This window comes from Mustela nivalis (assembly GCF_964662115.1).
Source record: "Mustela nivalis genome assembly, chromosome: 5".
Classification (NCBI taxonomy): Eukaryota; Metazoa; Chordata; class Mammalia; order Carnivora; family Mustelidae; genus Mustela; species Mustela nivalis.
The window spans coordinates 16,769,396-16,791,786 of record NC_139024.1 but is presented as its reverse complement, the minus strand read 5'-3'; the positions used below and the strand labels follow the sequence as shown (position 1 = coordinate 16,791,786).

General features: G+C 41.2%; 1 protein-coding gene and 1 long non-coding RNA gene across 2 annotated transcripts in view; one reads left to right on the top strand and one right to left on the bottom strand.

The window, feature by feature from the left end:
- Positions 1-15,654: 15,654 nt before the first annotated feature.
- TSPYL1 (TSPY like 1) lies at positions 15,655-18,977 on the bottom strand. The gene has a single exon (XM_082730121.1). It carries the CDS (start codon positions 18,874-18,876, stop codon positions 17,584-17,586), a length of 1,293 nt encoding a protein of 430 aa, XP_082586247.1. The 5' UTR covers positions 18,877-18,977; the 3' UTR covers positions 15,655-17,583.
- A 498-nt stretch (positions 18,978-19,475) lies between these two features.
- Positions 19,476-22,391, top strand: part of LOC309864527 — a 60,999-nt gene continuing 58,083 nt past the window's right edge. The window contains exon 1 of the long non-coding RNA XR_014311591.1: positions 19,476-20,526. This is a non-coding gene — a long non-coding RNA (uncharacterized lncRNA). The remainder of the gene's footprint in view (positions 20,527-22,391) is intronic.

Sequence of the window (22,391 nt, the reverse complement as noted above, 5' to 3'; positions counted from 1 at the left end):
CCTTTTTTCTCATTGCATGTATCAAACTTTTTTTCTTAATTTTTTATTTTTTATAAACATATATTTTTATCCCCAGGGGTACAGGTCTGTGAATCACCAGGTTTACACACTTCACAGCACTCACCAAAGCACATACCCTCCCCAATGTCCATAATCCCACCCCCTTCTCCCAAAACCCCTCCCCCCAGCAACCCTCTGTTTTGTGAGATTAAGAGTCACTTATGGTTTGTCTCCCTCCCAATCCCATCTTGTTTCATTTATTCTTCTCCTACCCACTTAAGCCCCCATGTTGCATCACCATTTCCTCATATCAGGGAGATCATATGATAGTTGTCTTTCTCTGCTTGACTTATTTCGCTAAGCATGATACGCTCTAGTTCCATCCATGTTGTCGCAAATGGCAAGATTTCATTTCTTTTGATGGCTGCATAGTATTCCATTGTGTATATATACCACATCTTCTTGATCCATTCATCTGTTGATGGACATCTAGGTTCTTTCCATAGTTTGGCTATTGTGGACATTGCTGCTATAAACATTCGGGTGCACGTGCCCCTTCGGATCACTACGTTTGTATCTTTAGGGTAAATACCCAGTAGTGCAATTGCTGGGTCATAGGGCAGTTCTATTTTCAACATTTTGAGGAGCCTCCATGCTGTTTCCAGAGTGGCTGCACCAGCTTGCATTCCCACCAACAGGTTCCCCTTTCTCCGCATCCTCGCCAGCATCTGTCATTTCCTGACTTGTTGATTTTAGCCATTCTGACTGGTGTGAGGTGATATCTCATTGTGGTTTTGATTTGTATTTCCCTGATGCCGAGTGATATGGAGCACTTTTTCATGTGTCTGTTGGCCATCTGGATGTCTTCTTTGCAGAAATGTCTCTTCATGACCTCTGCCCATTTCTTGATTGGATTATTTGTTCTTTGGGTGTTGAGTTTGCTAAGTTCTTTATAGATTCTGGACACTAGTCCTTTATCTGATATGTCGTTTAAAAATATCTTCTCCCATTCTGTCAGTTGTCTTTTGATTTTGTTAACTGTTTCCTTTGCTGTGCAAAAGCTTTTGATCTTGATGAAATCCCAATAGTTAATTTTTGCCCTTGCTTCCCTTGCCTTTGGCGTTGTTCCTAGGAAGATGTTGCTGTGGCAGAGGTCGAAGAGGTTGCTGACTGTGTTCTCCTCAAGGATTTTGATGGATTCCTTTCGCACATTGAGGTCCTTCATCCACTTTGAGTCTATTTTTGTGTGTGGTGTAAGGAAATGGTCCAATTTCATTTTTCTGCATGTGGCTGTCCAATTTTCCCAGCACCATTTATTGAAGAGGCTGTCTTTTTTCCATTGGACATTCTTTCCTGCTTTGTCAAAGATTAGTTGACCATAGAGTTGAGGGTCTATTTCTGGGCTCTCTATTCTGTTCCATTGATCTATGTGTCTGTTTTGTGCCAGTACCATGCTGTCTTGATGATGACAGCTTTGTAATAGAGCTTGAAGTCCGGAATTGTGATGCCACCAACGTTGGCTTTCTTTTTCAATATCCCTTTGGCTATTTGAGGTCTTTTCTGGTTCCATATAAATTTTAGAATTATTTGTTCCATTTCTTTGAAAAAGATGGATGGTACTTTGCATGTATCAAACTGTTTAATAGACTTTTATCTCCACTACTTGAAACATCCCCATGCCTAGCTTTGATTATTCCTGTCAATGGAATCATTTTCCATTAATGACAATCTGCCCATTCTTGAAACTCCATTCAATCCTACCTCATGTAGATTGCACTAGGCATTTTAATTCATTTAATTTCATAAACAAGGACCCAGGAATCACAGAGAAGTTAACTCACTCATGGTGAGATATTAATTGCCAAACTGCCTCTTCTCATCTCCTATGTATAACCTTTCCTTATCACCTTACCATTCTTTATTTTTATTTTATTTATTTGTTTGACAGATTACAAGTAGGCACAGAGGCAGGCAGAGAGAGAGAGAGGAGGAAGCAGGCTCCCTGCTAAGCAGGGAGCCTGATGTGGGGCTCGATCCCAGGACCCTGGGACCATGACCTGAGCTGAAGTTAGAGGCTTTAACCCACTGAGCCACCCAGGTGCCCCTCACCTTACCATTCTTATAGTCCTCTAAATTTCCATAACTCTTATGACTTCGCCATGCAAATTAGAACTTATCTTTTATCTTTAACCTTCTTGGTGGTTTTGTGCAGATGGGTCTCCTCATCCCAGCTAGACAAGGATGGCTGCACAGTGACTTCTTCCTTGGCATCTACTGCAGGATAGCCCAGTGACTATCTCATTGAAGATTGTAATGAATTTCATTATTTGATTAAATGAAAAATTTTATAGGTTTTACCAAAGTGAATGAGTATGCTAGTATTTTGAGTTCAGTGGATATATATTACAGGTATGAATCATTTTATTTGCATATTAGAATATAGGATTTTTGGTACACAACAAAGCCTGTTCTGCTGGCAACTGACAATAAGCCTCACTACAGAGAAAAAGATGTATCAGTAATATGACCATATGGAAAAATATTAGCAGGAAATGCCATGAAAATCTAAGAGGTTATTTTCATTTGCCACAAGACTAGGACTGTAACAAAAGTTCAAACAAATTAATACAGTCAAATAGGAATGACTTTATTAAAGTGTATAGTAAATACTGGAAGATTTAGGAAATACCCACTGTTGTTAATCTTGAACAAGTTTGTCTTTTTCAAAATGATAGGGTTTCTGGATATATATTCACTACACTTATTGTCTTCTAAATGTGTAATCTTATTTAATCCTCAAAACAGCCCTGTGAAGTAACAATATTATGACCTCCATTTTACACACCTCAGAAGGAATTCAACCAAAGAACTGAGTGGTTTATCCACTGTCACACAACAGTGATAGAGCCATAATCTGAACCCAGATAATCTGACTCAAGAACCTGCACATTCATTATATTGTCAGCAATTCTGCACAACATATAAAATTCAAAGCACTTTCTTAGAAATAAGACCATATGACTTATTTATGACTATCATATGACTATCCCAATTTAATGTTAAATATTATCAACCTATTCCCCTCTGTCCACCCAGAAAGATACTAACAATTATTGGAGAAGTGCCCAGTTACTAAAATGAGATACAGGAATTCATGATCTTGGATTCAATGCTGTGAGTCAACAGTTTTCAGTCCATCAGATGTAACATTCTCTTTGTTCCTTTATTATTTCTTTATTGGTATTGTGTAGATCATCTTATTGGAGGAGGGCAAAAGACATGGGCTGCATTTCTATCTCTGCCTTCATGAGCAACGGAAATTTGGACAAGTGGTTTAATTTTTAATCTCAATTTCCACATTTTATAAAATGGGAATCATAAAGGGCACCTGGCTGGCTCAGTCAGTGGTGCATGCAACTTTTGATCTTGGGGTTGTGAGTTTGAGCCCTATGTTGTATATAGCCTACTTAAAAAAGGGGGGGGGGGTTGTAAGATCACCTAACCTGTTTTTATTCACTGCTCACAGAAATGGGCCCATAATGTAACGTAGGTGAACCTTCTTTGTAAGTTGCTTTCCTGATGTTGCTTTCCTTCTCCCTCACCCCCATCTCCATCTTTCTTTTTTTCCTCCTTTTCTTTAAAAGTTTCATGGTCCATGAAACATGGTCCATTTCATGGACCATAACAGTGAAAAGATAGAGAATTTTCAAACAATTTCTCTTAAATGACCCTTAACATATGGAAGGAGTTGTGTCCCTAGGACTGAGTCCCCTCTCCAGGGCTCTAAAGCCCAGAATTAAGTTGAGCAGCAACAGAAGCATTCTATGGAAATGTGTCTCTTCCTCAGACAAGACAAAGGCATCTTTAGCAGACAGACCCTGTGTGTCAAGGGCCAGGCAAAATTGCTCTTCCCAACAGAAAACTGTCCTGCTTTTTGGGAAAACAGTGGCTGAAGAACAGCTTCCTTCACATTCAAAGAAGTTGCTAGTCTTTTTTATTTTAAGATTTTATTTATTTGACAGAGAGAGAGAACACAAGAAGGCAGAGAGGCTGGCAGAGAGAAAGGGGGAAGCAGGCTCCATCCTGAGCAGGGAGCCCGAAGCGGGGCTTGATCCCATGACCCCAGGATCACAACCTGAGCTGAAGGCAGAGGCTTAACCGACTGAGCCACCCAGGCACCCCTCTAATTGAATTTTTGTAGGCAAGAGTCAAGGGTGGGTCTGGCTTTGGTACCTGTTATGCCCCAATAATGGGTCCCTGATTAAAGGAGCGAGACTGATATAAAAGGGAAGGTAAAGCAAATCTTTATTTCATGCCAAGCATCAAGAATCAAACTGACCAGCCAGGGCTGTGCTTCTTACAGAGAGGGCGACCTCGCTCTCCTTTATGGACTGGCTTTTAAGGGCAAAGGCCATGCGGTTGGGCCTGGCCACACACAGGAGGCCAATGAAATTGTAACACACAGAGAAAGCTGCACAGTGATGCTAGGTGACCAATTGAATTACAATTTACCCTATAGTAGACATTTGACCCAGCCTATCACTTTGGTTAGGATTGGCACTCAAAAGACTCCCAAAGGGCAGGGCCCATACTCCTTGGTAGCTAGGGAGACCGTATGCAACCCCCCACTGATCAGATGTCTCCACCTGGCCTGACCCACCCTTGTATTTGAGCTTTGTTACCTGAGGCTGGTTTCCAGGACTTGTTTTTAAGTAAGTCCCATAGGGACTTCATTCTACATTCATACTACATTCATTGTAATAAACAAAATAACTGGCATATTTCGCAAACACGCAGAAGGAAGTCCACATATACACTGATAAACAGTTCCTAAATGCGTGTGAATGATAAGGTATTCTCATTCCTGGTCACTAGAGGGAGGAAGTAGTCTGACTTCAACAGCACCTAGTTTACCATATGCTAGACCCATCTCAACACAACTCTTTACTGTGCTAAGAGAAGTTAGAACTTGGTGAAGAGGATGACAATTAAGTATTAAGTGCTGTTATAAGTAATCACCCAATCGACTCAAATCTCAACAAATACACATTCTCTACATTTCACAGTAATACTGACAGTTCTATGCCATTTCAGCAGCCAAATTCCAGGATATTAAAACATTTGAACTACTTTAGCTAATTCTGTTCCTTTTTTTAAAAGATTTTATTTGAGAGAGGGAGAAAGAGCATGGGTGTGTGCACGAGTGGGAGCGTGCACAGGGAGTGGTGGAGGGATAGGGACAAGCAGACTCCCAGCTTGAGCAGAGAGCCCCACACCAGGATTCTGGGATCATGACCCATCTGAAGGTAGACATCTCACTGAGTGGGGTACCCAAGCGCCCAGCTGATCCTCTTTTTCTGAAGAAGAGTAAAACCAAGCAGTTTAATTCAGACAGCAAATATCAAGAATTGCGTTTTTAAATACAGAAAGTAATTGTAATCTGATAGAGCAAGATAAATACATCCCTTTTTAAAGCCATTCATGAATAGATTGGGAATAACTTTAAGGCTTATAAATTTATACTTAATTAGTATTTTACATATGTTTTAGTGCCAAAATTATAGGTTGCTGCAATGTAGTGAGATGTGCTCTAGCTTGAAATAAGAAACCCTGCTTGAATAGAGCCTGTGTTACTTACATCTAATATACTTCAGTTATTTAAACCGCTATTGAAATTTTAGAATATAGGTGAGGTTCAGTGGGGTGGAGTCCAGAGCCAATGACCAAGAAAGAATTCTTGAGGCATCTTTGGTGCAAAATGGTGTTTATTAAAGCACAGGGACAGAACCCTTGGGCAGAAAGAGCTGCTGCTCCGGGGTTGTGAGGGTTGGCAGGTTCTGCATGATGGGGTTAGGGGAGGTAAGGAAAAAGGGAGGTTTCAATGGGACTTTCATATGCTAAAGAGCACCTACAAGATATCAGGTACCAGAGGCCTTGCCATTGTCAAGATTTCTCCCTCTAGCAAGGTATTAACATTAAGATAGTTGGGAGATTCCTAAAGAATGTCAAATATGTCCCACCCAGGAGTGGAGGTGGGGGAGTTTGCCAGGTGTCAGCTTTTCCTTTGTCCACAGCCAGCCTTCTGTTCCCTCATCACTATTTCTGCATCACACGGGGATAGCGATACAAAGACTAAAGGATTACAAACATAAAATGAGAGCATACATGGAAATTCCTGATATTTTTAACCATCCTCTGAGAAGATTTTTTTTTAAAGAATTTATTTATTTATTTGACAGAGAGAGATCACAAGTAGACAGAGAGGCAGGCAGAGAGAGAGAGGAGGAAGCAGGCTCCCAGCTGAGCAGAGAGCCCGATGCGGGACTCGATCCCAGGATCCTGGGATCATAACCTGAGCCGAAGGCAGTGGTAACCCACTGAGCCACCCAGGCGCCCCCTCTGAGAAGATTTTGAAGACAAAGATGTGCACTTGGAGCAGAATTAGACATCCAAGGTTTAAATTGTGACTCCATGGGGCAGTGAACTCAAATGTGATTAAGAATATAGGTATATATCGTGTGTTTATAATGAAAACCACATTCAGGAAACTAAGAAATGAAGCAGGAGCAGCAATAGGGTTTAGGGCAGTGACCCCCAAACATTAGCATGCATCACAATCACCTGGAGGCTGGTTAAAATGCAGTTGCTAGATTCCACCTCGAGTTTGATTGTACAGGACAGAGTGGAGTTCTCAAATTTGCATTTCTAAAAAGATTCAGGTGAACCCTATGCTGCTGGTTTGGGGACCACCCTTTGCAATCTACTGTATTAGGGTAATGAAGAGTAGTAGGTTGAAGCTGAAGAGTTGGAGAGAAGGTCCAAGAACATCAGAGAATCATCTTGTAGGCATCTGAATGTGCAGAAACGAAAAGGGAAACACAGGGAGATTGTTGGATAAGTATGTCCGTACTACTTATAGGTCAGTATGTCCCTGGCAGACTCAAACATCTTCAGTGATGCAATGATAACAGAGCCACTTAGTTTGTAAATTAAGGAAATCTCCAGAGAGATCAACTTTTGCCTGGAATGGAAGGAGAAAAGTAACAAAAGAAAAAAAGTAATTCCAAAATTGAGATTAAAAATGAAATTATACAGCAATAAGAAGAACTTGCAAATTAAATCACACAAGTAGAGTCAGCGACTTTTTTTTTTTTTTTTAAGATTCTATTTATTCACTTGAGAGAGAGAGCATAAGCAGAGGGGAGAGGTAGAGGGAGAAGCAGACTCCTCACTGAGCAGGGACTGCCCCCCCCCATACCGCCAAACTCCCTCCACCACTCGGGGCTCATCCTAGGACCTGGAGATCATGACCTGAGCCAAAGGCAAATGCTTTAGCATCTGAGCCACCCAGGTGCCCCAGAGTTAGCAACTTTTATTTAAGCACAGAAAAAAAGTCAAAATAGTAGAAATGGACAAATGCAATTCCAATTTTTGAACTGATGACAATATTTTAAAATCTATTATTTATTGTTACATTTTACATACACTAAAATGAATGAATCTTAATTATACAACTTGACAAGTTTCGACAAATGGATACATCCATGTTATCAAAATCTGGTGTGTTAGAAATGGATGCATTCCTAGAGACATATAAACTACCACAACTAAACCAGGAAGAAATAGAAAACCTGAACAGACCCATAAAGTAAGATTGAAGCAGTCATCAAAAATCTCCAAACAAACAAGAGCCCAGGGCCAGATGGCTTCCCAGGGGAATTCTACCAAACATTAAAAGAAGAATTAATTCCTATTCTCCTGAAACTGTTCTAAAAAATAGAAATGGAAGGAAAACTTCCAAACTCATTTTATGAGGCCAGCATTACCTTGATCCTAAAACCAGACAAGGATCCCATCAAAAAAGAAAATTACAGACCAATATCCTTGATAAACACAGATGCAAAAATTCTCACCGAAATACTAGCCAATAGGATTCAACAGTACATTAAAAGGGTTATTCACCACGACCAAGTGGGATTTTTTCCAGGGCTGCAAGGTTGGTTCAACATCCGCAAATCAATCAATGTGATACAATACATTAATAAAAGAAAGAACAAGACCATATGATACTCTTAATAGATACTGAAAAAGCATTTGACAAAGTGCAGCATACTTTCCTGATCGAAACTCTACAAAGTGTAGGGATAGAGGGTACATACCTCAATATCATCAAAGCCATCTATGAAAAGCCCTCCACAAATATCATTCTCCATGGAGAAAAACTGAGAGCTTTTCTGCTAAGGTCAGGAACACAGCAGGGATGTTCATTATCAACACAGCTATTCAACATAGTACTAGAAGTCCTAGCCTCAGCAAACAGACAACAAAAAGAAATTAAAGGCATCCAAATCAGCAAAGAAGAAGTCAAACTATCACCCTTTGCGGATGATATGATACTATATGTGGAAAACCCAAAAGACTCCACTCCAGATCTGCTAGAACTTGTACAGAAATTCAGTAAAGTGTCAGGATATAAAATCAATGCACAGAAATCAGTTGCATTTCTCTACACCAAAAACAAGACAGAAGAAAGAAAAATTAAGGAGTAAATCCCATTTACAATTGCACCCAAAACCATAAGATACCTAGAGGCAAAGAATCTATACTCAGAAAACTATAAAGTACTCATGAAAGAAATTGAGGAAGACACAAAGAAATGGAAAAATGTTCCATGCTCCTGGATTGGAAGAACAAATATTGTGAAAATGTCTATGCTACCTAAAGCAATCTACATATTTAATGCAATTTCTATCAAAATACCATCCATTTTTTTTCAAAGAAATGGAACAAATAACCCTAAAATTTATATGGAACCAGAAAAGACCTCGAATAGCCAAAGAGATATTGAAAAAGAAAGTCAAAGTGGGTGGCATCACAATTCCGGACTTCAAGCTCTGTTACAAAGCTGTCATCATCAAGACAGTATGGTACTGGCACAAAAACAAACACATAGATCAATGGAACAGAATAGAGAGCCCAGAAATAGATCCTCAACTCTATGTCAACTAATTTTCCACAAAGCAGGAAAGAATATCCAATGGAAAAAAGATAGTTTCTTCACCAAATGGTGTTAGGAAAATTGGACAGCCACATGCAGAAAAATGAAACTGGACCATTTCCTTACACCACACACGAAAATAGACTCAAAATGGATGAAGGACCTCAATGTGAGAAAGGAATCCATCAAAATCCTTGAGGAGAACACAGGCAGCAACCTCTTAGACCTCAGCTGCAGCAACTTCTTCCTAGGAACATCGCCAAAGGCAAGGGAAGCAAGGGCAAAAATGAACTATTGGGATTTCATCAAGATCAAAAGCTTTTGCACAGCAAAGGAAATAGTTAACAAAACCAAAAGACAACTGACAGAATGGGAAAAGATATTTGCAAATGACATATTAGACAAGGGGCTAGTATCCAAAATCTATAAAGAACTTATCAAACTCAACACCCAGAGAACAAATAATCCAATCAAGAAATTGATGAAGTCCCAGAACTTAAGTCAGGTTCGGTGGGGTGAGGTTCGGTTCGGAGCCAACGGCTAAAGAAAGAATTCTTAAGACGTCGCTGGTGCAAAAGGTGGTTTATTAGAGCATGGGGACAGGACCCGTGGGCAGGTGGAGATGCGGCTGCCTGGGGTTGTGAGGGTAGGCATGTTATTATATACCTTGCGTTTGGGGTGGTGGTGGTAAAGGGGTGAGAGGTTTCAACAGAGTTTTCACATGTTAAGGAGGGCCTACAAGGTGCCGGGGGGGAGACCTTGCCCTTATGGCTTGATCAATGTCGTCTTTAGGTCAGGCATTAACATCAAGATAGTTGGGAGATTCTTGGTGGGGTATTATGATCCTGCTATCATTTACATTCCCCTCTACCTCAGCCTCCTCCAGTTTATGGTGGGGAGGGAGACATTAGGGCTTCAGGAACTGAGAGTTATTTGCCTCTGGAAATTTGTGCTATTGATAAGGTAACCTCCCTGTTTAGATCTCTAGGACATCTGTAGAGCAAGGGAGATTCCTGTTCTGTAGGATTGTGATTCCTGCAAGTTAACTATTTATCATTTTATGGCGGTCAGGGGTGCCTGAGGAATGCTACACATATGGAGGGGGGCAGGTGGAGAGGGGGTGCAAGGTGCCAGCTCTTGCTCTGTCCTCAGCCAGCCTCCTGCTCCCTCATCAGAAATGGGCAGAGGATATGAATAGACATTTCTGCAAAGAAGACATTCAGATGGCCAACAGACACATGAAAAAGTGCTCCATATCACTCAGCATCAGGAAGATACAAATCAAAACCACAATGCGATACACCTCACACCAGTCAGAATGGCTAAAATTAACAAGTCAGGAAATGACAGATGCTGGCGAGGATGCAGAGAATGGGGAACCCTCCTACACTGTTGGTGGGAATGCAAGCTGGTGCAACCACTCTGAAAAGCAGCATGGCAGTTCCTCAAAAAGTTGAAAAGAGAGTTACCCTATGACCCAGCAATTGCACTACTGGGTATTTACCCTAAAGATACAAATGTAGTGATCTGGAGGGGCATGTGCATATGAATGTTTATAGCAGCAATGTCCACGATAGCCAAACTTGAAAGAACCCAGATATCCAACAAAAGATGAATGGATCAAGAAGATGTGGTATATATATACAATGGAATACTATGCAGCCATCAAAAGAAATGAAATCTTGCCATTTGCAACAACGTGGATGGAACTAGAGGGTATCATGCTTAGCGAAATAAGTCAATCGGAGAAAGACAACTATCATATGATCTCCCTGATATGAGGAAGTGGAGATGCAACATGCGGGGGGTGGGGGTTGGGGGGGTAGGAAAAGAATAAATGAAACAAGATGGGATGGGGTGGGAGACAAATCATAAGAGACTCTTTCTCACAAAACAAACTGAGGGTTGCTGGGGGCGGGGGGGAGGCAGAGGGTCATGGGGTATTGGACATTGGGGAGGGTATGTGCTATGATGAGTGCTGCAAAGTGTGTAAAACTGGCGACTCACAGACCTGTATCTCTGGGGCTAATAACACATTATATGTTAATTTAAAAAATTAAATAAACAAAGAAAACATGGTGTGTTACTATCACTCTTGGCAGTTTGCTCATGCTTCTTCCCAGTTACTCTACTAACCCTAAGGCAACCACTCTTTAGATTTCTATCACCATGGGTAAGCTTTCCATGCTACTGAACTTCACATATATGGAATTATATAGTATGCACTCTCTTTTTAAAATTTATTTATTTAGAAAGAGAGAGCATGCACAGCGAGGTGGGAGGCAGAGGGAGAGAATTTTAAGCAGACTCCACACTGAGCTCAGTGCTCAGTATAGGACTTGATCTCAGTACTCTGAGACCATAACCTGAGCCAAAATCAAGAATCGTATGTTTAACTGACTGGGCCACCCAGGTACCCCCAGTATGTACTGTCTTATCTGGCATCTTTCACTTAAAAATGTTTTTGAGATGCACCCATGATATTGCATGATCAGTAGTTTGTTCCTTGTTGTTGCTGAGTCATGTTCCGTTGTTATGAATACACCATGATTTATTCATTCACCTTTGGTGGAAACTGGTTTGATTCTAGCTCTGAACTGTTATGAATAAAACTATTATGAACATTCTTGTACCGTATATAAATCATACTTTAATAAAGAAAATACATTAATAAAGAGAACAATGACAAATTCCAAAAACAATAGATGTTCTTATCTATTTTTAGGTAACATCTTTGATCACTTAAATGAGCAAAGAGAGAGGGATACTGCACAAAGAACACTGAGGTGGTAGGGATTAAATATTTATCACTCAATGTTAGCCACTATCATCAGTGTGATCAAGAAAATGCAAATAGATTCAAACTATGTATATGGACAAAAAAGCAAGTGGAGAACACACTCTTTTACCAATACTAAGCCACCATAAATTCTGGAATCAGAGTTTGAAGCATAAAGAAATGAAGACTCGGAAATGAGGTTACTATTTCCGAAGACACTCATGTCTTACGTGTATGAATCAGTTGCCGTGGCTGATTCTGCAATACAAACCTCTGCTTGATTAGTGGACTTCAGCCTGAAGAAATGTGTGCTGAAATCAAGCCTTAATAAGAAGACCCATATTTCTAGAATTTTGTAGAGGAGTACATGAATCTTAAAATAAGTTTCTATGTATAAGTTTGTTTGCTGATGCCCTAGGACAAAGTTAAACTGGGGGTGGGGGGGGGGGGAATATGTGGATCCATAGTTTATAGTAAGATCCTAAAGATGTTGTTACTCTGAAAGGAAGCTGCCTGGGAGACAACAATGACCTGGCTACAGACAAGATTTGCAAATGACATTAGGTTTGCAAATGAAATTAGGGAGTAAAATTACTCATTAGGAATAATTAACGATCCTCCAAGCACGAATAGGTTAAAAGAATTAGCCTAATTTAATAAAAATTAATATAAATACATGTTAAGTGTTGGACACAAACTTCAATGAAGTATAATATGAAGAAGCCTAACTCAGTAGTACATGAATACTTTTTAAAGCATTCACTTTGGTAAATTATTTTAAAGATTTTATTTATTTATTTGACAGACAGAGATCCCAAGTAGGCAGAGAGACAGGACTAGAGAGGGGCAGCATGCTCTCTCCTGAACAGAGAGCCTGATGTGGAGCTCAATCCCAGGACCCCGAGATCAGGACCTGAGTCAAAGGCAGAGGCTTAACCCACTCAGCCACCTAGGGGCCCCATCACTTTGGTAAAATTTAGTCTTATTAGGAATGAAAGGGATAATATTGCTGCTCCAAAAGTTAATGTTCTCCCAAGATCCACTTAAAGAAACAAACTATGTAAAATATAGGTGATAAGAATCTCATTCTATTTTGTTGTCTGGATGTTACTTTGCTCAGTACAGGGCAGCTGACTTCAGGAAAAACACCTGAATGAATAATGAATTCATTATTATTATAATGAATTATGAATCTTGTTTATTAGCATGCACAATGGATAAGGAACATTGAAGGAATTTATATATACCCAGGTTGGTGGTAGTGGTGATGGTGGAGGAGGTGGAGAGCCGTTGAGGTGAAGGACAGGATGATGATCTTCAAGTATTTAACTCCTTTGTGGAGCCAGGCTAATTACATTCTGCAAGAATACAAGGGTCAAAATACGGAGATGTGCTGAGAGCCTACTATATGCCAGGTCCTTTGCAATAGCTGGGTATTGTAAGGCAATATGTTTCTGAGAAAATCTAATAAAACTGGGAAGGGAGTTAATATTCCCTCACATGAGGAGTCCAAAAAAGGTTTTCAAATCTGTCTGTACCTTTGTATCTAATTTAACTGGTTTGAGGGTAGAGCCTAGGTATCAGAATTTTTTCAAAGCTCCCTAGCTTTTTTTTTTTTTTTTTTTTTTTTAAGATATTACTTATGAGAGAGAGAGACATAGCGGGCAGGGAGAAGAGCAGAGGAAGAGAGACAAGTAGACTCTGTGCTGAGCGCAGAGCCCAATACAGGGCCTGATCTCAGGACCCTGTGAGCACGACCTGAGCCGAAACCAAGAGTCAGATGCTTAACTGACTGAACCACGCAGGTGCCCCACTCCCCAGCTATTTATAATGGTCAGCTGGGTTTAAGAAAAATTAGGCTAGACAACTGTCTGGATATAAATGAGAAATTAAAATGGAGAGGAAGGTAAATGGAAATTACTATTTCTTACATATGAAATGCCAGGCATTGTGCTTGGCATTTTTCACACTCTAACCTGTATTAACTATGTCAATACTTGGAATCTTTTAACACAGTGCCTGGCACATAGTAAACTCCCAAATGCTTTCTACAACCTTATAATGGCATTCTCCAAATACATCCTGGGAGAATATTGGCTTACAATATAGGTATTAACATCCCTGCATTATGGACAAGGAAACCAAGGCTCAGAAAAGGTTTTTCTTTTGGCTAATGTGCTAGGTAATAGGTCGGAAAACTGATGTAATCCCCGTTTAAAAGCTAGTGTGTCCAGGTACCCGGCTAGCTCAGTCAAATTAGAGCATGTGAGTCTTGATCTCAGAGTTTTGAGTTCAAGCCTCATGTTGGGTGCAGATATTACTTAATAAAATCTTTGAATAAATAGATAAATAAAATAAAGCTAATGTGTCTTCTCTATCTCTTAAGGCCACTAATAAGACATTTGGGTATTTATGAAAATTAGCAGCTTACTTAAGTGGCCTTTTTTACTTTTAACAGAACCATTTCTTCCTCACCTGTTCTCAAAAAAACAAAACAAAACAAAACAAAACAAAAAAACAAAAAAACAAAAAAAACCATGAAATGCAAATACTGAAAAAGTGAAGCCAAAAAATAGACATTTTCTTAGTGTGGCCTAATAGAAACTCTTCTGTAAGTCTTGAGTACCCCAGAGACCAAAGAAAATGTATTAAAGTGGCCCTTCAGAACTGAATAAAGCACTTCAAACAACATGGAGAAAGTACTGCTCACAAATAAAATATCTCCCATATAGATAGTAAATAGATAAATATTATATCCATCACATTCACAGTCTAGGACTTCAATTATATATTAAGGGGAAATTAGCCCTGAAAGGACAGTCGTGATCATCTCTGACAACTTCTTTTTGCCATGTTAATCCTGAGTTTTCTTTTGTACATGACTGGTTTGAATATTACTGAAGAGGAAACATTCAAGGAAAAAATACCCCTTCAATGAGACAATGAGTTCCTCCAGAGCAAGGACAGCCATCACTTTACTATCCCATATAATCCTTAATAACCAATATAAAATAATAATTGCTGCAAGGCTGCACTGCAAGGCTACCCTACTTTTCAAAAATAAAATATGCTTCAAGTGGTGAGCATTAAATTGACTTGATGCAATGCTAGATTCTGATTTTTTCTGTTGCCTGACCAATTGTTAAAATTTAGAGCCTATGTTAACATACACAAAATGGTGTATTTGATAACAGAAATTTTTTTTGAGCTTCATGTACTGTGTCTGTTCTGAGCTTCATTTTTGTAAATCAAAGATACACAACACCTTATTCTAGAAAAATATTTGTGGAATTCGCTGTTAACTATACGCTATTTTCTAAAATAAAAGTCCCTATAAATATACCAAGTACTAGAGAAGACATTTCATTTTCTCTAATGGGAACAGAAAAAATGTAAGACAGAAGAGTTACCTCTGAGGCTCTGAAAAATTTGACAGGAATAGAAGGTGGGGAAGTTTGAAGAAAATGAACAAATTTTTACAGCTAAGAAAGTATGAGGATAAAAGAATTGATCACTTATGACAGAAACGGTTTGCTTATTAAACGTGCAAGTGAATAAAAAAAGTCTGAATGACCTGAGACTATCATTTACAGAGACAGAAATGGAGCCTTTAAGAAGTGAAGGAAGTGGTGGTGTTGTACAAACTATATGGAAAAAGGTGACATCATGAATACTCACTTGCAACTGTTAACATTTTAAAGCTAAATCCAGAAACCACCCTCCCAACCTTGTAAAGTACAAGCAGTGTGCCCTAGTTTCTTACTTTTGGGATAATGTCTGTTGTATCCATTTTTAGAACTTAAAGTTCTATAATCTGTTGTTATTTTAATCAATTTCTTCATGCAAGTTTAGGGCAGGGTGAAAAATAAGAAATCTAGCAGCTTAACATGCTTTTATTTTACTATGACACATACAAGGAAAAACAAATATGCCAATGGTACACTTTCAATTTGAACAGGGCAATCTCACAAGTATTTATATTTAGGAAAAAAGATGCATCAATTTCTAAGTTATAACCAGGATAAATTATTAAGCAAGACAATCAAACCAAACATCTTTTGTAGGTTATTCTTCCATGAAGACAACAATCTCCAGTCTTCAGAATCTGACAAAATCAAATTACTCAAATTCTATTTCTAAGGATACAGTTTTAACAGAAACAATTAGTCAAAAACTCTAATATTCATTTAAGTCTCTGTATCTTACAGGAAAGTAAAACTGTTATTTTTTCCAAGTATTCCCAATTGAAAGCAAAAAGAAAACCTATACAACTCAATTTTCCCAGTAAGCAGAAACAGAAAATGTTATTTTACTAAATACGAGAAAAACAAAAAACACAGTATTAATCTTTTGCATAAATTAAATCAAATGAAAACAAGAGAAAGCTCCAGAAGTTGCTTTGTTTCTTTCCTCTTCTCTAGGAAATACACTTCACACTCCAATCCCTCTCAATTCACCATGGAAATCCTGAGAAAAAGTATTTCTCCTCCCATTACCACTGAAAGAGAAAACCTCTTCCTTGAACGCTCTGTCAGCTCATCTTAATCTTAGCCCAATTTTTATCTTGCTCATTTTTCCCCTGTGGTCATCTGCTCAGTTTTCCCCGCTTAGGGAACCCATCAAAATCTCTGGTTCTTCCATCCACTATCAACTAGATATAATTTTTCATTTCATCTAGATCTGTCTCCCTTTAAATCCTCTAGGTGTTGCTAAAGGAGTGGGGAAGAGAGCAGAGGAAAATAAGAGCTCCAGGGGTCTATTTTACAGGACAACCTGCCCCTGGAAATAATGAAGAGCTAAAACCAAATTAAACTAAAAGGCCTGCTTTTGCAGATGCTTTTGAGCTATCTTTTTTTTTTTTTTTTTTTCTTTAAGAGACAGGAGACGGAGAGAAAGTGTACTGCCACCCTGGCATTTAATAGCGTTCAGGATTAAGGAGAGGAGGCACAAGAGGTACACACTACGTTTCGTGTGAATTTACTAGCTGAGGCCAAGAAAGCCTGGTAGTTAGAATGGACACCATCCTTACTCTGGCCATAAGAATAAGGTTTAACATGTCACTTTGACCACTAGCTTGACAGTTAGTAGTGTTCTGCATCATGAAGATGGAGGGAAGGGGAGGTGGGGAAATCTAGATCTTTTGGATGGAGGAATAGAAGGGTCTTTGTATGCTGGCAGGAAACCTGGGTCCCCCCCGGCAGTTCTAGAGATTCTTGTCTACCAGAAACCAGACAGTGGGGCCAACAATTATCTGCAAGGTAGGCAGGGGCCCAAGGTGCGTAGGCAAGGCCAGTAGCAGGCAGTAGGAGGTGACCAGAGGTGCAAGAGCAATGGAATTACATAAATCACATAGACTAAGTGGCACACTGCTGCTCTCACTGTCCCACAATTGTCTACAGGCTACGTGCCTGTACTAAAGAGCAACGTGGGTAGAATGAGCTTCTAGGCAAAGCTAGAATTCCAGGTGCTAAGAGCCAGACCAAAGGCCCTGAGAACAAACAGGGTCCATGCAGTGCAGATAAAGCTAATGCAATTTACAGCATCATGTGCTTGGCCTAGGAGTAATGTGAATCATGACCATGCAGCATGTGACAGTAATGCAGAATGGCATGAAGGCCATGTGGAAATGGGAGGACCATGGCCTTCAAAGTCTCAGTTTTGAGGTTGAGGAAACAATGTCCAGAGGAAAAAGGCTGTAGAAATGTCGGGGGGTGGGGGTGGGGGTGGCGTACCCATTTCAGTTGTCCGAGCACAGGTCCAGCAAGAGGTGGTAGGGGACCTTGCGCAGTATTTCCAAAGGCAGAGACTAACCAGACTGGAATCCAAAGGGCCTGGGGATCTCTACTGGCTCTCTTATTGGGCGACGTCTGGCCCTGCGGACTCCTTCACGCAACAGGTAATACTGCAGTGGATTGGGCCACAAATCCTCTTTGATAATCTCAGCAATCTTGTCGGACTCTGGAAGGCTGTGGTCTGAAAACCAGGTGAAGAAACTGCAGACGACATCTTGGTTCCGGCGAATGAAGGACTGAGGTTCATGGCCCCGGCGCCATATGATTGGAGTGGAAAGAGACACCACCCGGCCGGAGGCTCTGACCTCGTATTCTTTGACAATAAGCTTATTTCTGAAGTAAGGGTTTCTTCGAAAGAAGAACTTGAATTTGCAGCCAGTTCTAGGGTGTCTCAGCTCCTTGACCTCCAAATTGGTTATGTATCTTAGCATCTCTGCATCTTGGCCCCTAATCATGGGGGACAACTGGGGGTGGTTCCGAAAGGCGGTGACCCAGAAGCCCGGGATATTCTGAATGATGTAGTTTCTCCTCTCCAGGTAGTGCCGACGCATTCGCCCAAATTTATGCTCCAGTTGCTGAAAGGCCCTGTCGGCCTGAGCATTCACAGTGTCCAGTTCCATCTGGATGGCTTCCAGGGGGTTCATGCGTAGATCCATATTCAAGGGTCGGGGCCCCGCTTCTTCCTTCTCCTCCTCCCCCACTCTGTTTTCCTCCATCATTTCTCCTTCTTCACCTACTTGCTTCTCTACTTCCATCTTTTGCTCCTCGTCCTCCTCCTTCACTCTTTCCTTCTCCACCACCTCCTCATCCACTGCTACCGAGGAAACGGTGCACTTCTCGGTCTCCACCTCCTCGGCCTTCACCGCTGCCAAGACCTCAAACCCGAAGCTCTCCGGCTTCTCCCCACCGGGGCCGCGCGGCTCTCGGCTCCGACAGCCATTTTTCAGGCTGTTGTCCGTTGCCACGGACACCGGCACAGCTTCCGGGCCTTCCGTGAGAGGCGGAGCCTCCGCCTGCCCCGCTTCGGTCGCCTCGAAACCGCAATCCCCACCGCCTCGGCTCGGGGCTGGGTGGTCACAGCCCGTGGGGGCGTGGAAGGTTCCCCGCCCCTCTGGAAGCTGAGGCGGTGGGAGCGCGACCGCGTCCAAGCTTCCCGCACCCGGCTCCGCCATCACCTGGGATGCCTCGGTCTCCTCACGGAGCTTCAGGCTGTGGCGTGGGTCCGGGTCTCCTGGGACATCGCCGGGAGTCGTGAGACTGCGGGCTTCGGGGGAAGAGGACCTCTCAGCCCCAGCCAGGAGGCTCATGTCCGTAGCAGCCCGACCAACGGCAGATTAACGTCTGTTTTCCTCACGGAGACCGCCCGCGCGCCAGCCGGCGCTTCGCCCCGCCCACTCTCTACTCTCGCGAGCGTCTCCGCGAGGTTGACGTCAGGGCCGTAGATCTCGCCCCCAGGCGAGAAGTTGGGGTTTGCTCCGCCCTTTCCTGTAGTTTTATCGTATTTTTACTTGTGTGAGTTTAGTGGGAGGTGAAGCCCTAATTTGACGTACGTTCATAACTGTGTTTCGGAATGAGAGACTGAAGGCAGTGAGGACCCTCCCTGCGGTACCTCTGGGAACTGCCTCCAGCGTGCCAGCTGGGGTGAACTGTGGCGACCCCAGCACTCCCCTGCCTGTCGTCGTCTGAAAACGCGTTTCACTGGTTTTGCAGAGGAATTTTTCAGGCAGGAGTGTAAATCTATTCCTTGTTACCCCATAGTGGCCAGGAGCAAAAATCTCTTTATTAATTTATTATTTTTATTTATTTATTTGACAGACGGAGATCCCAAGCAGGCAGAGAGGCAGGCAGAGAGAGAGAGAGGACGAAGCAGGCTCCCTGCTGAGCAGAGAGCCCGATGTGGGACTCGATCCCAGGACCCTGAGATCATGACCTGAGCCGAAGGCAGCGGCTTAACCCACTGAGCCACCCAGGCACCCCAAAAATCTCTTTATTTTTAAACTAACGTGGACAGCAAATTGTTTCTCTCTTCTCAAGTAGAAAGCCCTTTGGCCTCTGACATCACTGGGAGAAAAAACTACTCCGCGGCTTTTTTTACCGCTAACGTGACGCGTAGTATTAGTCCTTGCTCGTTCTGAATTTATAATCCGCCTCAAAGAGGAGTTTGTGCTACATAATGTCTGCAGGGATTAAACCAGGGTCAGTTCGCTGAATCTTGCTCCGTGGCTTCTCACTGCAGGAAATTAGAAGAGCTATTCTCAGTCCAATAAACTATTAATCTATTCACGAATTGAGGTCTGCAGAGAGGTAGGAGAGGTTGACCCTGTTGAAGTATGTGTTCGTGGCAGTAGTTCCCAGAGTTGAAGAGGGAGGTCCGTGGACCTGGTTGTTTTAGTTCGTTTAGCTTGTGAAGAAAACTGGTGTTAGAGAGTTCCAAGGCCTCAGAAAAATACCAGTGGGAGACCTCCTGCCACGATTTTTATAAAGGAAAGCTAATTAAAATGAATAATTGAGGTTGTCTTGAAGTAGAAAACAAACTTGCAGAATGCCAGTGTGCGGTTAGTTGGCTCAAAGTGCGAAACGGGCAAACTTTTTTTTTTTTTTTTTCTATTTCCTTTGCCTTGGATTGTAGGCTATTTTAATAATGGCCCCCACAGATGTCCTCCTCCTGATCATCAGAACCTGTGAATATGTTCTCTTCTGTGGCAAAGGGGACTTAGCAGATTCGGTTAGGTTAAAGATAGGAAGATGGGAAAATCACGCCGGATTATCCAGGTGGGACCCATGTCATTATAATGGTCCTTGTAAGAGGGAGGTTGGAGTGTCAGATTTTGAATGTATGACAATCAAAGCAGAGGTGAGAAAAAGAAAGAGATTTGAAGATGCTGTGCTGTGGACTTTGAAGATGGAGGAAGGAACCGGGATCCACGGAATAAAGACAGCCTCCAGAATCTGGAAAGGTAAGGAAATAGATTGTCCCGTAGAGCCTTGAAGGAATGCAGCACTGCCAACATCTTTGTGATGTCTAACCTCCAGAATATAAAAAATAATAATTTGTGTGGTTTTAAACTACTAAGTTTGTGGGAATTTGTTACTAAAGCAATATGAAGTGAATATGCCTTGAACTGAAGTTTGGTTGCATCTCTGTGTGTGTCGTGTTTTGCCTAGCGGCCTCTCCCTCATCCTTGCCCATTGCTTCCTTTTGAGGTTCTGCTTCCTGCCCAACAGCTGTGATGTATCACATCCTGAGCGTCTTTGGTTATCAAGACCAGAATTAGGCAATATCCAGAAAGAGAAAATTAAAGCCAAAACCTATGACAAAAAATATTTGAGAAGACTGTGAACTCCAGAAGGACAGGGTCATAGTTTTGCTTACCACTGTTTACCACGTAGGTAGCACACTGCCTTGCAGTGTTACATTATCAGAATGGTAAATACAGAAACAAGTGAACAGAATACAGTTTCTCCCTCCTGGTGCTTGGTGCTTGGCTGACAGTTACTCTTGTAGATAAGAATGAATAATGGAATTTTCCACAAGGCCCATTTCTTTCTTATTGCCATGAAATCATCCTCTATTTTGGAATAATCTAATTTGGCCTAAAGTGGAAACTTTCATTATTCTAATATGCCTTCTGTTTTTAAGCAGAAAACTCTATTGCCAGGCTTTCACCAGAACTAGATGTGACTTTATTTGTCAAGGGCACTATTATGTCTGCAAGTGTATTTAATTAGTGCTCTAACTGCTAATGTTAGGAAAGACTCCAGCAATAGATGGTGCATGTAAATGTAATCAGGATTCTGGTGAGTGTTAAGTGTTGAAACGCTGTGGAGGAAACTTTCCTTCTTTAACTATCAGTATATTTGGAAAAGACATGATATGGGATATTTGGTTGAATACACAAAAATGAGGAAAAACTTAAATTTCTCCTAATTTTAATTGTCTGAAAGTCCCACTGGAGAAATGATGTGATGATAACTCTTTATTGTAGAAGATGGAGAGTGTAAGTTAAAGTAACTTTTGAATAAGGGAAGGTCCAGGGAGAAACATGGTTTTAGAGGGAAAAGCAGATTTGTGTATTTTATGCCACTTTTTTTTTTTTTTTAAAGAGTTTATTTATTTATTTGACAGACAGAGATCACCAGTAGGCAGAGAGGGAGGCAGAGAGTGAGAGGGAAACAGGCTCCCCGCTGAACAGAGAACCTGATGCGGGGGCTCTATTCCAGGACCCTGAGATCATGACCTGAGCCAAAGGCAGAGGCTTTAACTCACTGAGCCACCCAGGTGCCCCTGAAACTTTTTAAAAAAATCTTTTAAGAAAGAATCTTTTCGTGGAAGAAGGAACTCTTTAGGATTTCAGTCTGCACCAAGTTTCATGTGCTGAAGGAGTTATCTTGCCTTGCAGGAAAAAAAAATATGGTTGTTATTTGCCACAAAAAACTGTACTTAATATATTAATAATATTATTTGCAGCTATTACTTGGAGACGTTTTTTCTTATCTTTTTGAACCTAAAGTCTTAAAAGGAATATGTGTCTCTTTTACATGACACGGTTATCTTGCTATCTAAAACATTCTTTTTAGGTGGATACTATTCATTCTCTAAGACCCTATCACAAACCTGTCTTGCTTTAGAGTGTGCGAGGCATTTTGTATGCATTAAATTGTCAAATTTTATAAAAGAGGAAGCAGTAACTGAGAGGTTAATGAACTTAACCAAGATCATACATAAAAACTCTTACATTCCTCCTCTTTCTCCTAGGGGCAACTTTCCTGAGCCACTCTATGACTCATTAATCTTCCCACTCTGAATTCCTACAATTCTGCT